This window comes from Macaca mulatta, chromosome 8 (genome assembly GCF_049350105.2).
Source record: "Macaca mulatta isolate MMU2019108-1 chromosome 8, T2T-MMU8v2.0, whole genome shotgun sequence".
Taxonomy (NCBI): domain Eukaryota; kingdom Metazoa; phylum Chordata; class Mammalia; order Primates; family Cercopithecidae; genus Macaca; species Macaca mulatta.
In genome coordinates this window covers 42,610,288-42,632,026 of record NC_133413.1, presented here as the reverse complement: position 1 = coordinate 42,632,026, position 21,739 = coordinate 42,610,288, and the positions used below count along the sequence as shown (strand labels likewise).

The 21,739-nt window shown below is 37.7% G+C and overlaps 1 protein-coding gene across 1 annotated transcript in view; it reads left to right on the top strand.

Annotated features, from left to right (window-relative positions):
* Positions 1-21,739, top strand: part of ZMAT4 (zinc finger matrin-type 4) — a 376,943-nt gene that overhangs the window by 312,430 nt on the left and 42,774 nt on the right. Inside the window, exon 6 of the mRNA XM_015145228.3 lies at positions 15,000-15,096. Within this exon, the coding sequence (XP_015000714.2) occupies positions 15,000-15,096 (97 nt within the window). The remainder of the gene's footprint in view (positions 1-14,999; positions 15,097-21,739) is intronic.

Genomic DNA, 21,739 nt, shown 5'->3' with positions numbered 1-21,739 from the left:
GATGTTCACACAACAAAATTCCCTTATCATGCATTTCTCAGAACATATCCCTATCATAAAGCAACATATCACTGTGTGGTGTGCATACATATATACACACATATATATGTGTGTGTGTGTGTATATACATTTATACACATGTCTGCATATGTGTGTGTGTATAGTTTTTCTATTTGGGTGCATCAAAGTCTACTGGGAGGTCAGTCTGAACTGTTGGAAAGGTATTGCAACTCTCCCCAAAGCCACTGCCTGCTCAGAGTTCAAAACAACCCTAGAGCACAAATGGCATTGTTCGCAGAGACTGTAGATAGAAGGGAAAAGCAAGGCTTCAGATGGATCCTGCAGTGCTCTCCTTAAAAATAAAAAACATACAATTACACGACTTTCAATGTATCCTTTTGCTTTTTCTTTTTATCTAGTTTATGAACTTAACTAATTACCCATTCAATAACCTCAATCACTCAATTTAAGAACAAAGCAGGGAAAATATATTGAGATCCTCTCTGTCAACAGCTTTCTTGGAAACTGTTCGTGTAATGTCACATCTTCCATGTTTTCAAAAAAATTTTAAGAATGAAGAATAGAGATAATTTTCCATTCAAATACATGCCAAGAAAATATAGGATGATTAGTATATAAGGAAGCATTTGACCTGTCAAAAAAGGTGGGTATAAATAGCATCTGTAGAGAAGGCAGCATGCCAGAATAATTTGAATATGCCTGAGGATGCCAGAAATGAGTATTCCTTCCAGAATATTAAATTGTTACGAAATGTCCTACTCACGAGTTAGGTCTTTATTTTTGTCCAAAGCAAAGGACCATCATGATTAAAAATAATCATAGTTTACATTGATTGAGCTGTTTGGGCCTTTTCAAAGTTGTTTGCCTATATTAACTCATTTAATTTTCATATTAACTATTTTAGTAGGTACAATTATTATCTCCATTGTAGGAAACAGAGACACATAAAGGTTAGAAACACATATAGAAAGAAAAAGGAGAAATTAGGGAGCTACTCTCCATGAAAATGATCTGTAGGTATGTTATTCTTTCATTTCCTCTGTCTCTTCAGGCCTCAATATATTTGGAAATTTATGAGTTAGAGTCATTTCTAGGCTTTATAGAATGTTTTTGTTTTCTACATATCAACAGTTTCTCTTATCTATAATTTGTGAGTTCTATTATTCTCTGTTACCTTGTAAATCAAATGAGGTCAGGTGTGTTTCTATAAATAGATAAGGCCACTGAGATAACTGTATTAAACTGGGAGGCCCCCTGTCATGTGTCCCACAGAAAATCTTCCATGAAAGTGGCATGGGGCTGTCAGATATCAGGGTGTCAGTGTCAGGCTGGCGTAGGGGAAAGGAGAAGCAGGCAGCCATCTGACTTTGATGCTTCGAGGGCCACTGTCTATGAAACTCTCCCCAACCTAACTGGCCACACCTGAAATTTCACCTTTAAAGGTGTTTTCTTCTGGTGTTGAAGACTTTCTAATTTAAAAGGCCGATACTGCAGGGATGCAGCAGACAACCAGGACTTAACACAGCATTTGGCAGACTGGCTGCTGAAAAAAGAGAAAGACCTGCTGTAAGAGATGTGTCTCCAAGCAGGGGAGAAGGAGGATCTAAGAGCGAAAAGGACACCGAAGATTAGACCCAGGTACCCAACAGCTGACTTGTATGTGAATTGCAGAGAGGCTAAGAGAGTAAGAGTGTAATCTGGTTTTAATAAACCAGATTAACAGGAGATATTGACAATTAGCATCCTTTGTTAGGATTCAACATCGAGTCCTAGTTGAGTCTGGAAATTCACCACCAATGCTGCCTCCACTTCCCTGGGCCCTTTTATTGGCCAGGTGAAAGGTAAAGCTCTGAAGTTGAGGTTGGTGAAGACATATTAGGACTTTCAGCTGATGTAGCTAAATAGCAAATATCACAATCCTTTGACAGCTGTGACCTATCACTATTGATGCTTACTCAGGGAAATCATAGAGGCCAACAATCCCCAACACTTGGGAAGAAACGAGAACTAGCCTGGAAGAGACGCCACTGCAAGGCAAAGGGAAGGGAAGAAGCGTGCCTCTAGACTTGTTCATTGTGCCCTGCATACATACGGCTTTCTACCACCCCAGATAGTAACAAACAACTTTAATCCAACCCACTGTGTATCTTGATACCATAATCCACAACTCTATGTTAGAAGCCCAATCCACTTCAGGCATAAAGGAAGCTGAATTAACAATTGTGTTCTAGAAAAAATGAATTTTATGAAAACACTTTACATAAAAAATTGCCCTGCTGTGTTAGTGCTTCCCTATATCCAATGAGATCTATGGCACTGGCCTGGGAAGGAAAGAAAAAGCACATTTCAAATCTATGAATTTTCATTTGCATCACATCAAAACCCAGACCAACAAAAAGATATTTCCACCATGTATTGTTATTTAATATATGGTTAAAAGTCATTTTCAGTACACTTCAAAGTAATAGATTACTTCCGAGTAGGTCTATTTATTTCTGTTTCCTTAACGTTCAATTCAGACCACAAAAAAACAAAACAAAAAAAAACAGCTTAATTCCTTAGGTTTCTTCCAGTTTGCCATAGTGACTATCTCCAAGACCAAAATCGAGGTTGTCTGAAGATGATTTGCTCAAATGTTAAAATCTATCATCTTCCCTTTGCCATATAGAATACATCTAAACCATCTTCTGATAAAGAAGCTCTTTAAATATTTAGAATGATCTACTGTGTCCCATCTGAATCTTCACAGTAGGGTGACAATTTTCCAGCCCTGTCTTGGGTCAGGCACCCAACATGGCTAAAATTGTCTTTTAATGACTGAAAATAAATTTATTCCCTAGGTTTAGATTTCGTTTGTTTGGAAACAGCTTTCAAAGATGCAAGGCCATTTGCTTCCCGATTAAAATTTCAAAGCTTTGCATATATACTATTTAAATAGAGAAAGAATTGTTTTAGAAATTGTGTGTTCTTTGTTTAATTGACTGTTTGGTACCCTGCAGTCTATGCCTGCAGGCAGTGAGATGAATTCAGAAGGCTAAACATTTAAACATTCTGTACTTTGGAATGACTGTAGTATGCAGTAATAGAGTAACACAGGCTCTTAAACTAGGGCTGTGGCAAACCCTGATATTGGTGAGTTTTCTTCGATTGAACTCACAGGGAAGAGCTGTTTTCACTGTATAAGTGTAAGATGGGATGTCCCCCCATTCCTCATATTATCCTTATAAGAGTGGCTTGGCAAACTGTTATGGTTTCCCAATGGGGATATCCCTGAGGTTCCTTACTTGGGGCACCCTAAGTGCTGTGCTTAAAATTTGATGGGAAACTAACTGGTGTTCCATACCCCTATCCTGCATTTCAACTAGAGCAGCCATGCTTCATCTATTTCACATAACAGTTTCAAAATTAGGTGTTTTAAAAAAACAAAAAAGTGAAAAACAAACAAACAAAACCAGGATTCTTCTATTTTCCCTCCCTCACTTTTTTTTTTTTCCCATAAAAGACCTAGTCTAGTAATTAAGGTAATTAATTTTGAAATAGGAAATAAATAGATTCAGATCTGGCTTTTCTGCTTACTCATTCTGACTTTAAGATCTTTGAACCATGGTTTTCTCATCTTTAAAAAGAGCTCATAATATTCATAAGGTGGTTTTGAGGATTAACTGTGATAATAACAACCCTTTCATCCTTTTAGGAAAGCTTTCTTCTCTTGGCTTCCTTGATACCACCAAATTCTATATCAGGGTTTGATGAGAAGAATAAACCACTACAACTGATAGAGAATAAGACCTTTATGATAAGGATTAGATCTCATTCAATTATGGGACCTGGTGAGGCAGTCTTTGTCAGGCTGTTTTTTCTGCATCTTTCATTGGGCCTGCTAGAAGAATAATGGAGGTGAGGTAGGAAGGAGCAAACAGAAGTGGTACTGGGGTGGCAAGGGGAAAACTGGAGCCCATGAGGACAAACTTGAAGCTGTGTCTGTGTCTTAGTGCCCCCAGCCTCAGTCACATGGGTGACCGACCTGCAGGATAGATTGGGTCCTTGCACCTGGTTCCTGCACACACATCTGGCCCAGGATTCAGCAACCTTGAGGGTTGAGATGCAGTGGGAGCTGGAGGTGCCCGTGGGCTTGGCCTTGCCCCATGCATGAAGGTGAGACAGCAGATCAGCAATGATTCCACACCAAGTGTCACTGTACTAACCGCTCTTTCACACTCTGGAACTTCCTTCTCTTTACCTACACCACCTTCATACATGATCTGACCATCCCTGTGGTTTTGGATGCCACCTATGTGTTAACGACTCCCTGGTCCACCAGCACCTTCCTTGCCCTGAATTTTCTATATTATATGTTGATGGGCTGGAACTTGAAAGACACAGACATGAAGAGTAAGCCACTAGCACCCCACCCCTCACCACAAACAGATGAGGCTAACAGATGATGGAAACCTCTCCCTCTCAGCTGGGGTGAAGGCTCATAGTGTTTTCAGAGCACTCTAGACAGTTACTACTAACCAATCATAATTGACACATGAGCTGAATTATATTTGCTATCCCTAGAGAAATAGGTAGAACTCATTGAGATGAAACCTACTGGGGACAAACATTAATATCTAAGTAATCAAGCAGAAAGACAGAGAAAATAAAGATGTGGCTTAGCAGAAACGTGTGTGGAAAAGCCTTAAGGGAATTGATTGATAGCAGGTTCAATATGAATATCGATTCACGTATCAAGGCTCACACACACATACACACACACACACACACTTATACTGAAAGCTTTAAAGGTATTGATAGAAGTAATAGTGCACAAGATCTGTGACTGTCCTTCTCTACTTTGCACCGATGAGACCACGGTAGGGACTTGGCCCTCAGTTTGAGAGTTGTAGTTTAAGAAAATTATCAACAAACAGGACATGCCATCTAAAATGGCATGGAGGTGATGCAGGAAGCTTGAATGCATATTCCAATAAGAAAACTGTAAAACAGCTGCTTGACTTTCAGCCTGGTAAACAAAACCTTAAGGGAGACGATGTCTCAAGTATTTGATGTATTTAAAGAGATGAGAATACGCTTATGCTAGGGACCCACACAATGCAGAATTTAGACCAGTGGATAAAATTCAGCTGTATTTAAGAAAGTATTTAGGCCAGATATGGTGACTCACATCTGTAATCCCAGCACTTTGGGAGGCTAAGGTGGAAGGATTGCTTGAGCGCAGGAGTTTGAGACCTGCCTGGACAACATAGCAACACTCTGTTTCAACAAAAATAAAAAATAAAAAAAAAATAGCAAGGTGTGGTGGTGCATGCCTGTGGTCCCAGCAGAATACTAAGGAGGCTGAGGCAGGAGGAATGCTTGAGCCCTGGAGTTCGAGGCTGCAGTGAACTACAATCATGCCACTGTATTCTAGCCTGGGTGAAGAGCAAGTCCTCATCTAAAAAGGATGGAAGGAAAGAAGGAAGGAAGGAAGGAAGGAAGGAAGGAAGGAAGGAAGGAAGGAAGGAAGGAAGGAAGGAAGAAAGGAAGGAAGGGAGGGAGGGAGGGAGGGAGGGAGGGAGGGAGGGAGGGAAGGAAGGAAAGAAGGAAAGGAAGGGAAGGAAAGGAAGGAAAGGAAGGAAAGGAGGGAAGGAAGCAAGGAAGGAAGGGAGGGAGGGAGGGAGGGAAGGGGAAGGGGAAGGGAGAGAGAGGAGAAAGGAAAGAAAGAAGAAAGGAAGGTAAGGAAAGAAATAAAAAAGAGAGACAGATGAAAGAAAGAAAGAGAAAGAAAGAAAAGAAAGAAAGAGAGAGAGAAAGAGAAGAAAGAAAGAAAGAAAGAAAGAAAAAGAAAGAAAGAAAGAAAGAAAGAAAGAAAGAAAGAAAGAAAGAAAGAAAGAAAGAAAGAAAGAAAGAAAGAAAGAAAGAAAAAGAAAAGAAAGGAAGGGAGGAAGGAGAGGGGAAGGGAAGTGAAGGGGAAAGGGAAAGGGAAAGGAAGAAGGAAGAAGGAAGAAGGAAGGCCTCTAAGTGTAAGATGTTTCATGTCACCAATGGTATTAGGGCAGGTACAAAAATCAATTCTGCTTGTCAACGATTTAACAAATTCCTACAAACCCTATGGAGTTTGGAGGGACGAATTGTTTCTTCAAACCTTGAAGCTTTAAAAATATATAGATTTCTAGGTTCCAATCCACACTTACTGAATCATAATCATCTAGGATAAAGCTGGAATTTGCGTTTTTAACAACTCTTACATGATTCTGACTTGTCAAGTGGGCAGATACGAGAATACTAGACCAGACAATATTGAAAGAGCTTTTCATACTTCCTTGATTCTATTTCTAGTCCCTGTCATAGGAGGCAATATTCATAGTGGGAAGAGTATAGACTCTTGAGCCAGAATGTGTGGGTTCAAAACCCGACTCTGTCTCCCACTAGCTAGATGGTTTTGAGTAAGTCTCCATACTCCATACTTCAGTTTCCTCATCTGTTAAATCAGTATAACAATAGTATCTACCCCTAGAGTGTTGCAAAGAGTAAATGAGTAAATGGGAAAATGGGTAAAGTAAGCACATCAGTGCTTACATATGGCATATATCAGTATTAGCTATTTTCTTTCTGCTCAAAGATGACAAATCCATGTACAAGACAGTTTGATTAATGGATGTATCAGAAGTGGAAGAGAAGGAAATTACTCAAAAACAAAGACCTTATTGTTTCTACCTTTATATTATTAATCATCTTTCAAAATAGTTCCCGCTTTAGTGAAGATTATAATGCAGAACATATGTAAATATTTCTTTGAGTGTTGCGAAGTTATCAAAGCATCAGTATGAATATAAAGATTACTTTCCAGTAACGGAAAACAATAAAAATTGTAGGGAGTTAATGAGGACAGAAACTGACTAAACTGAAGCTACCAGTTTGCAGAGGTTTGTGTGTAAAACTACATCCATCTAACATTTAAAAAATAAAAATAAAGTGTGATGTGCAGATCTTGAGTATACAATATGACAGATTTTGGTAAATAAATATACTCTGTAACTACCATCCCAAATCAAGATAAAGAACATTTTAATTACTCTAAAAAATTCCCTTTTATCCGATTCCAGTCAATTTCTACCACTTTTTAGGCAACATGATTCGGAAATCTATTAATACAGAAGCGCTTTGCTGTTCTTGAGCTTTCTATGAATGGCATCATACAGTATGTGCTTTTTTGTGTCTGACTTCTATATCTACACATTATGTTTCTGAGATTTGGTTATGTTGTTGCATTAATTAATAGATTTAAAAAAAATTTCCAGGTGTTATTTCATTGCATGAATACACCATATCTTGTTTATCAATTCTTGTGTTGATGGGCATTGGGGTTGTTTTGAGGTTTTGGCTTTGTGAATAAAGTTGCTAGAAACATTCTTGTAAAAATCTTTTCTTAATACTAAGTATTTGCTCCTTTTAGGTAAATATCTAGGAGTAGAATTTCTACTGCTAGACATTTCTTGTCGTAAGGTAGATATATGTTTAACTTTATTAAGTACTATCAATCTGTTTTCCGAATTATTTGTTCCATTCCGCAATCCCCTCAGGAATGTGTCAAATTCTTGTTGTTCCATATGGTCACTTACATTTGATATTGTTTTAATTTGATGTTAGCATTCATAGTGGGTATGCAATAGTATTTAATTGTTCTTTTAATTTGCATTTCGCTGATGACAAATGATGTTGAGCACCTTTTCATGTGCTTATTGGTCATTTTTATGTCTTCTTTTATGACATATGTAATAAATTATTTTGCCCTTTAAAAAATTAGATTGTCTTTTTATTATTGAGTTGTAGGAGTTAATTATATATTTTGGATACAAGTCCTGTATCAGATACACGTATTACAAATATTTTTCCCCAGGCACTGTCTTATCTTTTTGTTTTCCTAAGGATGTCTTTTATAGGCAGAAGCTTTTGCTCTTTATAAAATCTAATTTATCACTTTGTAATGGTGAATACATTTTGTTTCCTAAGAAATCTGTGCCTGTTGTAATTTCATGAAGATATTATTTTATGTTTTTCTAGAAGATATTTCCTGTTTTTATAGTTTTGGTTTTCACATTTAAATCTATAATCAATGTTATTATTGATGCGTGTTGGAAGGTGTTCTTAAGCTTTGTTATTGGTTAAGTTGTATTTAAAACTATTAGGCTCTCCTGATGAATTTCTTCCTTTAACATTATAAAATGTTTTCTTAATCTCTGGTAAAAGGTCTTGTCATGGTATCTATTTTGTCTGATATTAATATAGACACTTCTACTTTCTTAAACTTATTTTCATAGGATGTCTTTTTCTGTCCTTTTACTTTCAACCTGTAAGTGTTCAAAGTGCATCCTTTGAATTCAGTGTATATTTGATCTTGCTTTTTATCTAGTCTGATAGTTTTGGCCTTTTGACTATTTAATTCATTTATATGTAATGTAATTATTAATATGGTTGACTTTAGCTCTATAATTTTGCTCTTTGTTTCTTCCATTTTCTGTTTCGCTAGTCCTTCTTTTCTGCCTTATTTTGGCTTAATCAAATACTTTTTATTAATCTATTTTATTTTCTCTATATTTTTTAGCTTTCTTTCTTTGTATTTGTTTATTTGGTGTTCTAAGAGATTACAATATATAGCCTTAAATTATCACTGCTCCATTTCATATAAAATATAACAGTCTTTCAACAATATTGTTCTACTCTGACCTATTCTTGAGCTACTGTTGTCATATATTTTACATGTCCATACATTATAAACAGCATAATGCACAATACAGTGTTTTAATTTTTGCTTAAATTGTTTGCTTCCTTCAGATAAATCAAGAGGAATTTTAAAATCAAGAGGAATATGAATAATTTCTGAGATTTTTCTCTTTTTTTCCCCATAGGTCTGAGTCTAAGTCTGGTATCATTTCCCCTCCACCAGAAGACCTCTATATGGCATTTCTGTAGTACTGGTTTGCTGGCTAACTATTCATTTCATTTTTTTGTTCATTGAGAATATTCTTCACCTACCTTCAATTTTGAAGAGTATTTTTGCTGGAAATAGAATTCTGAGTAGACAGATGTTTTCTGTTTTTTTTGTTTGTTTGTTTGTTTGTTTTAAATCACTTTGGTTCCTTGAGCAGTTCAGGCCCATTTCCACTCTGGACCTCTATGCTTGCTGTTTGCTGCCCCTGGACAGCTCTTTACCTTCCTCTTCCCATCTCAGGCTAATCAACATTATCCGGTTCCATTTCACACTTCTCCGAGAACTCTGTTGACTATACTATCCAAAATCACTCTTCTTCCCGCTTACTTTCTCCTTCATTATCCTGCTTACATCCTGTGCAACACTTTAACAATCTTTAATTATAAATTGTAAACAAATTAAACATTTTTTTGTTTCTTGTCTTTTTCCCTGATTAGCTCCATAAAAAAATGTACCCTGTCTTATTCTCTCCTATATTCATAGCATTCAGCAAAATATCTCACACCACAATAAAGGCTCAATGATATTTCTCGAATGTAGAATGGGTACAATTGAAGTCATAGGGACTTGTAGCTTTGCTAGACTTGAAAAGACATATTGAGTAGTCACATACTGCTAAAGTCTCCAGGACCATATGTTTTACAAACATTGTGCTAGGAAATATAAATACAAAAGTGATGCATCATCAAGGAGCTTTTCCAGATCCTCTGAGTTAGAAACAATCTCCTCTCATCCTCTAGCGCCTGTAACATTTCACTTCATCCTCATTGTAATACTTTTAATGGTCTACCTTGGTGTGTTGCTACTTCTATATCTGTTTTCTGTCTCCAACTAGATTGTCTGACAGGTCCTTGCAGGTAGGAACTATATTTTTCTAACACATATTAGGCAAACCTGTAGAAATAGCCTTTAGGTCTGCAGAAATTTTAGGATACTCTTAATATGGTGGTGTGCTGTAAATGAATTGAATAAGGAAGTTAGCATATTTTTGGTTTAATAAGATGTTCTAGTTCTCTAAGGAAAAGAAGGCTCATATAATTCCAAAGTAATTAGAATTTCAACTGTGCATTATATAAAGCACAGTTCCCACCAAGGACACTGTGTCATGTGTGGGGGAGGACTCCTCTGCCCCTTCTCTGTCTTTGTTCTTGTTTATATGCGCTGCCTTTCCAATTTATAATCCCTGTAGTTTGCATGGCAATAAAGTGCCAAATATTTCCTGCCCATGCCTCTGGCTGCAGAGCATGAGAACTGTTATGGAAAGCGACAGATCAGAATATTTTTTAGATTTGCTGGAGTTCTTAAAAATGCCCATTTTTAAACGTAAATATTTATGCCTATTGCAAGTTGAACCTCTATTTGTTATGGTGAGACCTTTGATTAGCCTGTAGCCTGAAGAGGACCCATATAAATAGCAGTTCGTATTTATTATGACAAGATTAATGGAGAACTCTGGAAGGAATAAACCCTGAAGCTGGTGTTAGTATTCTGATTCCATGCATAGAAGAGGGGAATGGGTCAGCCCTGGATAAGCATTTAAAAACTCACACACTGGTAGTGATAACTTACAGCCTCTGGGTTTGGAGACCATAGTAATCTTACTGAATCATGAATACCTGTGAAATGGAAAGGCAGTATAGCTATAGCACTTTTTTTATGGAATAGCTTTTTTTTTTAAGGTCTAGTATTGTTCTGACAAATTTAAGTTCCCAAAAGCTGTATGATTTTTATGGGAGAATTCTTAGTAAAGTGCAGGTGTATGGTGAGACTGGGGGTTATGATATGAAACTTCTTGTACATTTCCAAGCCCCAAACCAGAGCTTAGAGTATCAGAATCTCCAGAAGTTGTGCCTGGGAATCTGGATTTTATCATGATCTCTGGAGGATGCATCCACCCTCTGAAGTTTGAGAGTCACTATTTGAGAAAATAGGTTTCAACATTTGTCTGTTTTATCTCTGAACTGGCAGTTTGTACCTGAACAGTTGTCAGTCTCTTAGGTTGCTTCCTAAGAAGATCCCAGATACTTGTGGTTTCACTGTTCTTTCCTCATAATTAAATGGACCCTTAATTGAACAATTAGGTAAGTCAGTACCTGATTGTGTGATTGAAACAAAAAAAAAACAAAGCTAGCTCTCATGCCAACCCACCCAGCTTACTACATACATTTCAAATAGGTCTCTCTGAAATGCTCACTCAGCCATAAGAATGTGAACACCTCCAGGAAACTCTACTCTTTGTTTAGATTGTAGACATGGGCAGTTCTAAGGACACTGACATTCAGTGAGCAGGACTCATTGGATTTGATGCAATCGCAAAGGAACTTTAGGCCTGGCACGGCAGCTCACGCCTGTAATCCCAGCACTTTGGGAGGCCAAGGCAGGTGGATCACTTGAGATCAGGCGATCGAGACCAGCCTGGCCAACATGGTGAAACTCCATCTCTACGGAAAATATAAAATTAGCCGGACTCAGTGGCGCTTGCCTGTAACCCCAGCTTCTTGGAGAGGCTGAGGCAGGAGAATTGCTTGAACTCGGCAGGTGGAGATTGTAGTGAGCTGAGATCGTGTCGCTATGGTCCAGCCTGGGTGACAGAGCGGACTCCATGTCAAAACAAACAAACAAACAAACAAACAAACCTTTATTTCTGTCCTCCATTTGCTCATCCAAATAGTCTCTGTGGGGTTATTTTTTCCAAACTTTTAGATAGAAACTAGGGCAAGTTGCATGAATTTTCACTTATTTTTAAGTAGTAAAGAGTCCTTTGCTTACTTTTAAATACATAAATTCTGTATTTCCTTAATTAATATATCCATGGTAGAGTAGTAATTTTTAAATATTTCCAAAATGTATTACAAGTTAGTTGTACCCTCTTCCAGCTCAGTCCTGCTTGGGGCTGTCTACTTGACATGGGAAAAAAGAGTGCGGGAGGCTTCTCCCTTTGTTCTGCCTGAAGCTTTTGCTTTTCTTCTTTTACCTCAATATGTTGCCCTGGTTCCTCCAGGGCTGATGGATGCAGGTGGAAGGCTAGCAAGGGAAATGGAAGTTTACTTGGTAGATCCTGTGCAAAGCTAGCATGGATACTGCTTGACTGGGCAGGAAGTACAAGTTGATTCTCCTCAGGATGCTTTTGTGAAAGGAAAATAAACTCAGGACCCCAAAATCACTAAGCCATGGGAAATGTCAAGCTGGGAAACCTGCCTCCCATTTTCTTTCTAAATATGATAGCTACAAATATCAAAAGCTACATACCTCCCTCACAATTTTCCCACAAGGAAATTCCTTGTGGACAAAGGGCAAACAGAATTCAAAGTCATCCATCTGAGGCTCACCTGAAACAAATGCATATGTGATTGTTTCCTCTACCCTATTGTTGATATAAAAATGCACATTCACTGAGCCAGACTAAATTCTGTATTTAGTGGGAGGCTGATTAAGGACTCAAAAGAATGCAACCTTTTGTCTATTTTCTACTCATGACCTGGAAGCCCCCGCCTCAAGTTGTCCCACCTTACCTAACCAAACAAGGTACCTCTTACACATATTGATTGATGTCTCGTGGCTCCCTAAAATGTATAGGAGCAAGCTGTACCCTGACCACTTTGGGCACATGTCCTCAGGACCTCCTGAGGCTGTGTCAGAGATGCATCCTTAACCTTGGCAAAATAAATTATCTAAATTGAAATTGATTGAGACCTGTCTCAGATACCTTTTGGTTTACAATTTCATGGCTTTTTTCAGGGAATCGTCATTACTTAATACGGGCTAAGTAGCTCCTCTGGGATCACTTTAAGCACCTAGATAACCAGGCGAACACTTCCAGCACCTTTCTGCTGAAGTCTCATTGCCCTCAAATTCAGGCAGCCCTTTCGGGCAGTATCTAAGAACTCATTAAATCAGCTTCTTTCATACAGGGGACACATAGTCTGTGGGAAGCTTTCACATATCCTTTCTTCTGACAAGCTTTGAGAACGCAGGTCATGCCCAACTCTGTCATCTTTTATACTTTGCCACCAGAGAAGATAACAAACCACAGTCTCTAGCCCTTTGGGTCTTGCAGGTGATGTCAGAGTTCAACCTACCACGTCCCAAGTAACAAGAAGGTACTCCTCAAACCCTCTAGGTAGTTCTGTGCAATCCCTTCTCCACAGGCTTACGGTGAGGGAGAACTCCATGGTCCCACATGGAACTCACGGTACAATATAGCTCTCTCTTAAGAAAGTCTCTACCCATTTCTTTCTTTCTTTCTTCTTCAGTCTCTTCTTTATACTGGTGGCGAGTGGTCAGCACAGGTTCGTGACTACTTCCCCTGGATGTTCTGCACTGATACTCTCTTACCTCATTTTGGTAATGTGGATATAGTTATCATCTGTGTCTAGGACTTCCCAGTAGGGCTTCGACTGGGACACTCAAACAGAAAGTGTTTCCATTTTAACATCTCTTCAAAATAGCAAAATTAGCGAGCCCATGTTGATCTCTTGTTATGTGCTGGGCACTCTCACATACATGCCACATCTCACTCAGCCCTCCCCACAATACTGTAAGAAAACAGAAGTCCAGAAGGGTCAAATAATTTGCATAAAGTTATCCAGGTGGCAAGTTGCAAAGCTGTCTCATTATTTTCTTTTCAGGGAAAGAGGAATAACTTTGTCTCTTAGAAATTAAATACTATGCATTGATAAAAACAAATGCTACAGCTTTCAGTCCTGGCATTTACAATGCTAGAACAGAATTTTGTACTCATTTGCTAAACATTGTTTTATATATATGTCTCTTTTTTTTTGAGACAGGGTTTCACTCTGTCATCCAGGCTGTCATCCAGGCAGGCAGTAGCACTATCATAGCTCACTGTAATCTTGAACTGGGCTCTCAGCCTCCTGAGTAGCTAGGACTACAGGTGTGTGCCCCCATGCCTGACTTTTAAAAATTTTTTTGAGACCAGATATTGCTATGTGGCCCAGGTTGGTCTTGAACTCCTGGCTTCAAGCTATCCTCCTGCCTCGGCCTCCCAAATCATTAGGATTACCAGCCATTTTCATATCTTTTTCACCTAGTTCTTACAACACCTAGTGATGTGATCCGCCTTGTCTTCGTCTTGTAGGTGAAGAAACAGGCTAGAAAGAAGTTTTGTAACTTCCTCTAGATCACAAAACTAGAAATGACTGGAGTCAGAATTAAAATCCAAAGTTTCAGATCATGACCGACTTTACTTTTCTCTCTATTCTGAAGGGACGTACTAGCTGAAGGAATATGTTTCATTATGAGTCTCAGCTCTGTGGCAAACATTTAAAGCTATTTGGTTAAAGCTGCTTTCTAACATAAATTGGCTCTAGATTAGTCAAGATTTTTACTAAACTTCTGAAAGCAAAGAGCATCTTATCCATATTGGAATCTCTAGTACCTGGCCCAAAGTTGATACTGTATTAGTGAATTCATTAAATGAATGAAAAAGTGAATGAATAGATTGTCTTCTAAATTCTGGTAGAAAGTAAGACTCCACATGAGTCAGATTGATGTATTATTCTCCTCCTGGCATTTGCATTTTATAAAATAATCCTAGAAGAAACACCTAAATGAATGATGCCTAAAGTTAAATTTTTAATACTGTCATTGGAGTAGAGTGGAAAGGAATTAGGATAGAGTTTTTCTCTGGAGTCTCAATTTTCACTGCAGAGATGAGAGCTATTATGTCTATATGCTTTAGAGAAAAATAGAATACATCTTTGTTTGAGTATAAAATGTCCAGAAACACCTTAACGCAATTCAAAGAAGGACGCTATAATAATTTAAGCCATCCAGAAATGAAATAAGCTGCTTCTAACATATTCATAATTAGTCCTCTGCTAAGAGACCTGTTGGCTGTGTTCTGCAAGGAAGGGATTGAAGTGTTGGTGGGACAGACCAGGCTCTCAGATACTCTGTCCCTGAACTTCTGGAGATGCTAGGATTCATTCAGGTGGTTGACGACTGGATGCAGCTAACCAGGTCTGTCTGTTGTCCACAGGTCTGAGGCGCAATTACAGATGTACCATCTGCAGTGTCTCCCTAAACTCAATAGAACAGTATCATGCCCATCTGAAAGGATCTAAACACCAGACCAAGTAGGTACTTTTGTGCTTTCACTCTTCAGTTTCTTCGATGTAATTTTTAGTAAGATGACTAAAGGCTCAACATTTCATTTATTTCTAAATAAGTAGAGTGGAAATTATATCTCTTTTGCTTCAAAGTTCACATGATATTTATGCTTACTTGAAGAATGGCTTCTTCCCTTTATTTGGCATGAGTAATAAGAATCTTCTCCTTTTTTCATTTTTTCAAGGACAGTTTAGCATACTTTTATGAGATTAGGACATATTAAAATCTATGCTAAGTGTTTTAAAATCAATAATATTCTTCTTATTTGTAGGATGTACCAAACTTTGGTGACAAATTCTATGAATGTCTTCTACCACTTTCCCTTTCTGGATGAATATTGTTGATTATTATAGAAGCATAACAAATCCCCCAGGATATTAAGTCATTTATATACATAACTATTTCCAAGTGAATGGAAACTTATTCCATTTTTTCAAAGATTCTCATAATTTTAAGCTAAGAAAGGCTCACCAGGCACCATTTCACCTCTATTTATACTATGCAGCTCTTTAAAAACCACTGGACATTTTTAAACCAGCTGTTACGACTGTTAATAAAATGCTAATAAAATATGAAAAAAGCTAAGAATGTCTCAAAAAGATGTAATTTTCCTGAGCATAATCGTTTTCATTTCTCTAATATTCATTAGGAGGATCATTTAACAGATTGGACTGTGTCAACACCTCATGAATTATGAATGTTAATTCAACAAACATTTATCGAGAGCCCACTATGTGTCATACTCCAAGCTGTGCACTGGGGAAGAAAAGACGAATAGGCTGGGCACAGTGGCTCATGCCTGTAACCCCAGCATTTTGGGAGGTCGAGGTGGGCGGATCACGAGGTCAGGAGATAGAGACCATCCTGGCCAACACGGTGAAACCCCATCTCTACTAAAAATACAAAAAATGAGCCGGGTGTGGTGGCATGTGCCTGTAGTCTCAGCTACTCAGGAGGCTGAGGCAGGAGAATCTCTTGAACCCAGGAGGCGGAGATTGCAGTGAACCAAGATCGGGCCACTGCACTCCAGCCTGGGCGACAGAGCAAGACTTCGTATCAAAAAAAAAAAAAAAAAAAAGATGAATACATTGAGTCCTTCCTCTTCCCCCTGCCAGGCTGAGGAAACAGCTGTGTAAACCCACAGATTGTTCTCTAATGCCACGTGTGCACCCGGAGCTTTAAGCATGGGGGAGGGAGTAATCCAGGGCAAGCTTTAGAGGACACTAGTGCAGAGGCTGGGTGCATGAGGATGAGGTTATGGTCTGATTTTGCTCAACGCAGTATCCTTGTATCCTAGCACAGCACCAGATATATTTTAGGGTCTTTATACACTTGTTTGATTAAATGAATATGTGATTTCAAAAGATGAGTAACAATTTCCTAAGCAGGAAAATGAAATGGAGCATTACAAGCAAAGAAATTGTTTCACAAAGATATTGTAAAGACGTACATCACAGCGCGTCTCGGTCAGGTGAGAAAATTTAAACCCAGAGTTAGTCACTGGCTCTCAGTTTTCTCAATATTCTGCCTTGTGAGTCAAAGCCAATTCCATGGCTTGCATTACTCTGGTCCACCCGGAGGATTCTTATCAGGATAATTCTTCAAAAAGAAGAGTTTCCTTGATTTGTTATGGAATACTGAAGTTCTTATATTGATTATTGGATACTGCTCATCCCCCCAAGCTGTTTTCATCATTTCTCTAAGTAACATTTTGCTACAGGCACCATATATGTTTGAATTAACTTATATCTGATATGCAGACAGACACACGAATACCTGCAACAAAAAAGATAACTTTTTGGGAGCATGTATTCATCGCTCAATACATAGAAAAAGATAAACAATGATGACTTTACATGGTATGAATTATGTAATTAACTAATATAGATAGTACTTCCAGATTCAGAAAAATGTCTCTCTTCTCTGTTCTGTACATATATAACTTCACGGGCTAGAATCTGGGCTAGGTATTTTCACGTCTATTTTCTCATTTAATTCCCTTAACTACCCTTGAGATAAACATTAATATTATTGACCCGGTATCTTATATGAGAAAACTAATGCTCAGAGAGGTTAAGTGACTTGCCCACTATCACCCTGGCAGCTGATGGCACGGCCAGCACTGATCACAGTGATGTCTGACTTATGTCTCTACTCACTGATTCAGTTACCATGAACTTAGGCTTGGAACGAGAGCCAACAGAGAGTAGCATGTGAATTTTGAAAAGAGGTTACCACTTCCTTGAAGTGATTTAAATACGCAAGACTTCAGAGTGGAACATCTCTTACAGTGCTGCCTTCTTTCATATCAATAAGATGTTATTCATTCTTAACTCAAAAGCACAAAGCTGCTCTCTTTATGAAGTGTAAAATTAAAGAAAGGTGAAGAAAATAATTATACTGTCCTGTTTCATATACCTGTTTTATCTGCCCTCAGACTTAATTTGTATATCATGTGTGGGCATGCTTGTGAGAGAGAGAGAGATTGAAAGCGAGAGAGAGAATAAATGATAAATGTTCAATTCTTTTGTCTGTTTATAAAAATCGAATTGTTTTCTTACTAATTGTAGAAGTGTCTAATTTTTAAGGAAGTCTAATTTATCAGTCTTTTTTTATGCTTAAAGCTTTTTGAGTGCTATTTAAGAATTCTATGCTTATCCTGAGGTCGTAAAGATAATCTCTTATGATATTATGTTGTTTTTCCTTACAAATATAGGTCTTGGATCTGCCTAGTGTTAATTTTATGCATAGTGTGAAGGAGAGATCAAGTTTCATGATTTTTTTAATACAGATACCAATTAATCCAATACTATTTACTGAAAAGACCATCACAGAGCTTTTTTGTAAATCAAGTGATTTACATATATGTGTACATGTGTGTCTGTCTGTATATTCTGTCTTAGTGTTATATTTCTTTTTATGCTAATGTCCCATTACTTATTTCCTATAGTTTTATAGTGTCTTGATATCTGATAGAGTAAATCTTCTAATTGTATCTTCTTATTCAAGACTGTCTTCACTGTTCTTTCCTCTTTGTGTTTCCCTATAATTTTTAGAATCAGCTTGTCAACTTCCTCAAAAATTCCTTGAAAATACTAAGTTTTCTAATCCATAATTATGGTGTATACCAGCGTTTGTTTATATCTTCTCTAATTCTTTCAATAATGTTTTGTAGAGGTCTTAAACATCTTTATTTAGATTTAGTCCTAAGAATCTGTTATTTTGGGATACGATAATAAATTTTACTGTTTAATAATTTTGTTGTTAAAATTAATTACTAAATTAAATAATTAAAATGTATTATTATTTATAATTGATACATAATTGTACATATTTTTGGGACCTAGTGTGATATTTTGATATGTATTTATAATTAGCAAATTCATCATCTCAAACATTTATCATTTCTTTATGTTGGGAACATTTACAATCCTCTCTTCTAGCTATTTGAAAATATGCAATACATTTTTGTAGAACACTAAAACTTGTTTCTTTTATATAGATGGAGTTCCCATACATTTTTAGGCTTTTTTATTCTTTATTATTTTTCTATTTTGTCTGCCTGAGTTATTTCAAAAGGCCTGCTTCAAGCTTAGAAATTATTTCTTCTGCTTGAGCTAGTCTGTTTTTTTACATTCTTGATTGTACTTTTTATTTCATTCATTGAATTTGTCATTGCCAAGATTTTTTTTTGTTATCTTTTTTGAGGATCTAAATTTTTGTTGAATTTCTCATTCTGATCATGAATTGTTTTTCCAATTTTCTTGAATTGTCTATCTGATTCTCTTGTATCTCACTGAATTTCCTTAAGATTTTTATTTTGAATTCCTTTTCTGGCATTTTGTAATTTCCTTTTTTATGGCTCTATTACTAGGGAATTCTTCTTCTTCTTCAGAGGTGTCATGTTTCCTTCACTTTTCATGTTTTTTATGTCTCTACATTGATAACTGTGCATTCAGTAGAATAGTCACCTCTTTCAATTTTATGGAACAGCTTTCATAGAAAAAACTTCCTGTAGATGGATCCCAGGGTCTCAGTAGAGTAGAGTGTACTGACTTGGATTCTAGGTAAACACAATAGTATAGTTTTTGTATAGTTTCTCCAGCTGTAATTCACATTAGTGATGTTGTAAATGCCTCAGTGACCTCAGCTGTAGGAGTTTGTTGTGGCAGTGGTGTGGCTTTGCTGAAGGTGAGCTTACTGAACTGGTTCTCAGTCTGGGGACATAGCCATGCATTTGGTGGGTTAGCTGACTCTGGAATTGACTCTCTTGGGATGAGGCTTTTGAGCTGTTTCTCCAACCCAGGGCATAGGGGTTTGGTGGCTTGGGCTTCTCAGGGGTGTGTCTACATGGGGTGAGTCCACAATGCTGTTTCTCTGGCTGGGCGCATGACTTACAGTGGCTCAGCAATTCAGGGACATGTCTGACAGGCTGTTTCTCCAGCCAATGGTGCTAGGGAAGATTATCTGGGGGCAGGTTTGCTGAGCTGCTTGGTTTGGACAGCCTGAGGTTGACTTCCCTGCTGTGCAAAATTAGAGTCGTGGCCATTTCTGAGCCTCAGCTTTGAGCAGCCAGGGTGGTCATGTTGCAGCCACTCATGTGAGCTTGGTGAAACGACAGCAGAGTCCCAAGTCTAGAAAGGCACAGTGGCTATCAGCTCCCCAGAGCATGTCATACTCCAGCAGTGACTTTGATTTCAAAATAATGCCTGCTGCAACAGCTTGGGTGATGGGGTTACAGTCAGTACGCAATGTGGGCTCCTACTTTGGATAATGTAGCCACATGAATTCTAAGCATCTCCTAAACTGGGCTCAGGACTTGTGAGGACTTTGGGATTCCCCTGTAGTAAGAACTACAAGTGTCTGCAGTGATTATGTGGGCTGGTGAGGGTGCTTCTGTCTATCTTTTCTCTCCATTGGAAAGTCCTTTTTGGCTCTGAGTCAAATGTGATGGAGAAGACAGGGTAACAGAGGTGGGTGCCGTATTTCCCTCTTTATGCTGCTATCCTGGGCTTTTGTGCTCCACAAGGATTTTGCCCATTTTTTGTTGTACTTCAACACTCTCCTTCAGACACTCCAATCTTTATTATTTTGTTTATTTTTTGTGGGAGGAACAAATGCCAGGCACCACTAGTCAGCCATCTTGCTGATGTCTCCTTACTTATATTCTGTCTGCATATTCTACCCAAGAGAAACAGGTAGTTGAAAACCTTTAACTATAAATATGGATTTGCCTATATATCCCTTTTTCTGTATATTTTTTGGCTTTATATATTCAAAGTATATTATTAGATACTTACAAATATAAATTTTAAAAATTTATTTCCATTCATTTGGCCCTTTGTATCAACTTTTATTCATCACGAAACGTTTTTCTTTTCCCTGGTATTATTTTTTTCATTAAAGTATACTCCTTCTGATAATAGTATACATCAACATCAACTACACTAACTCTTCAAAGCTTTTAAGTATTTCAAATATTTTTCCTTTAAATTTAATAATATCCAGATTTTATTTTGCTTTCAGATGGAAGGTTAGTGTGATAACAGTTACTCTACCATAGTTGAAAATGTGAGTCAGCCAAATGTATTTAACTATTGCAATCTGACCAATTAAATAAATGTAAGTATTCAGGTGCCAGTAATTATAGAGGTATCAGATTTATATTTTTAGTAATAATATCTAAAGAAGTGCTCATAAGAAAAAAGATTATTAAACTGTGTGTTGTAAAGAGCACTGAATTGTGAGTCAGGAGATTTTAATCCTCTTGCAACTTTGCCACTGAGTGACCTTGTACACTGACAAATCTTTTCTCAATCTTAAGTTCTCTCATGGATTAGTGATTAGTGATGACAAGAACATGACAAATATGGGTCCACTTTCCATGCCCTTGCTTGCAATCCCGGCACTCTTTGCAGCTCATCCTAAATTTAGCTTTAAAATTGTTCTCAAAACAGGTTTCCAGATAGTCTTTGCCATTTTATTGGAGCTAGTACTTGGTATGTATAGTGGGCTGAATAATGTCTTTCCAAAATTCAGGTTCCCCCCAGAGCCTCAGAATATGACCTTAGATGTAAATATGGTCTTTGTAGATGTAATCAGTTAAGACTCTCCAGATGAAATCACCCTAAATCTATAGTGAGCCTTAAATCCAATGCCTGATTACTTTAAAAGAGAAAGGAAAGGGAGATTTGGATACACAGAGAATAAGGCTAAGTGCAGATGAAGGCAGAAATTGGAGTTATGTTTCCACAAACCAAGGAATCACCAGGAACTGGAAAAGTCGAGGAAGGATTCACTCCTAGAGCCTTTGGAGGGAAAGTGATGAAGCTGACACCTTGATTTCACACTTCTGGCCTCCAGGGGTTGTGATTAATTCTTCTCTTATGGAGAGAATGAATTTCTGCTGTAAACCACCCACATTGTGATACATTTTAGGCAGCCCTTTAGATACATTTTACTAAGCCGCTACTTACAATGCCTGCCATGGTGATGATGATGATAGAGATGATGCCACCATGGATAACTGGAGTGTAACTTGTGAGCCTCTGGAGTACAGCAACAAATTTAATTGTTCTGAAAGTATTATCACATCTAAAATGCACAGCA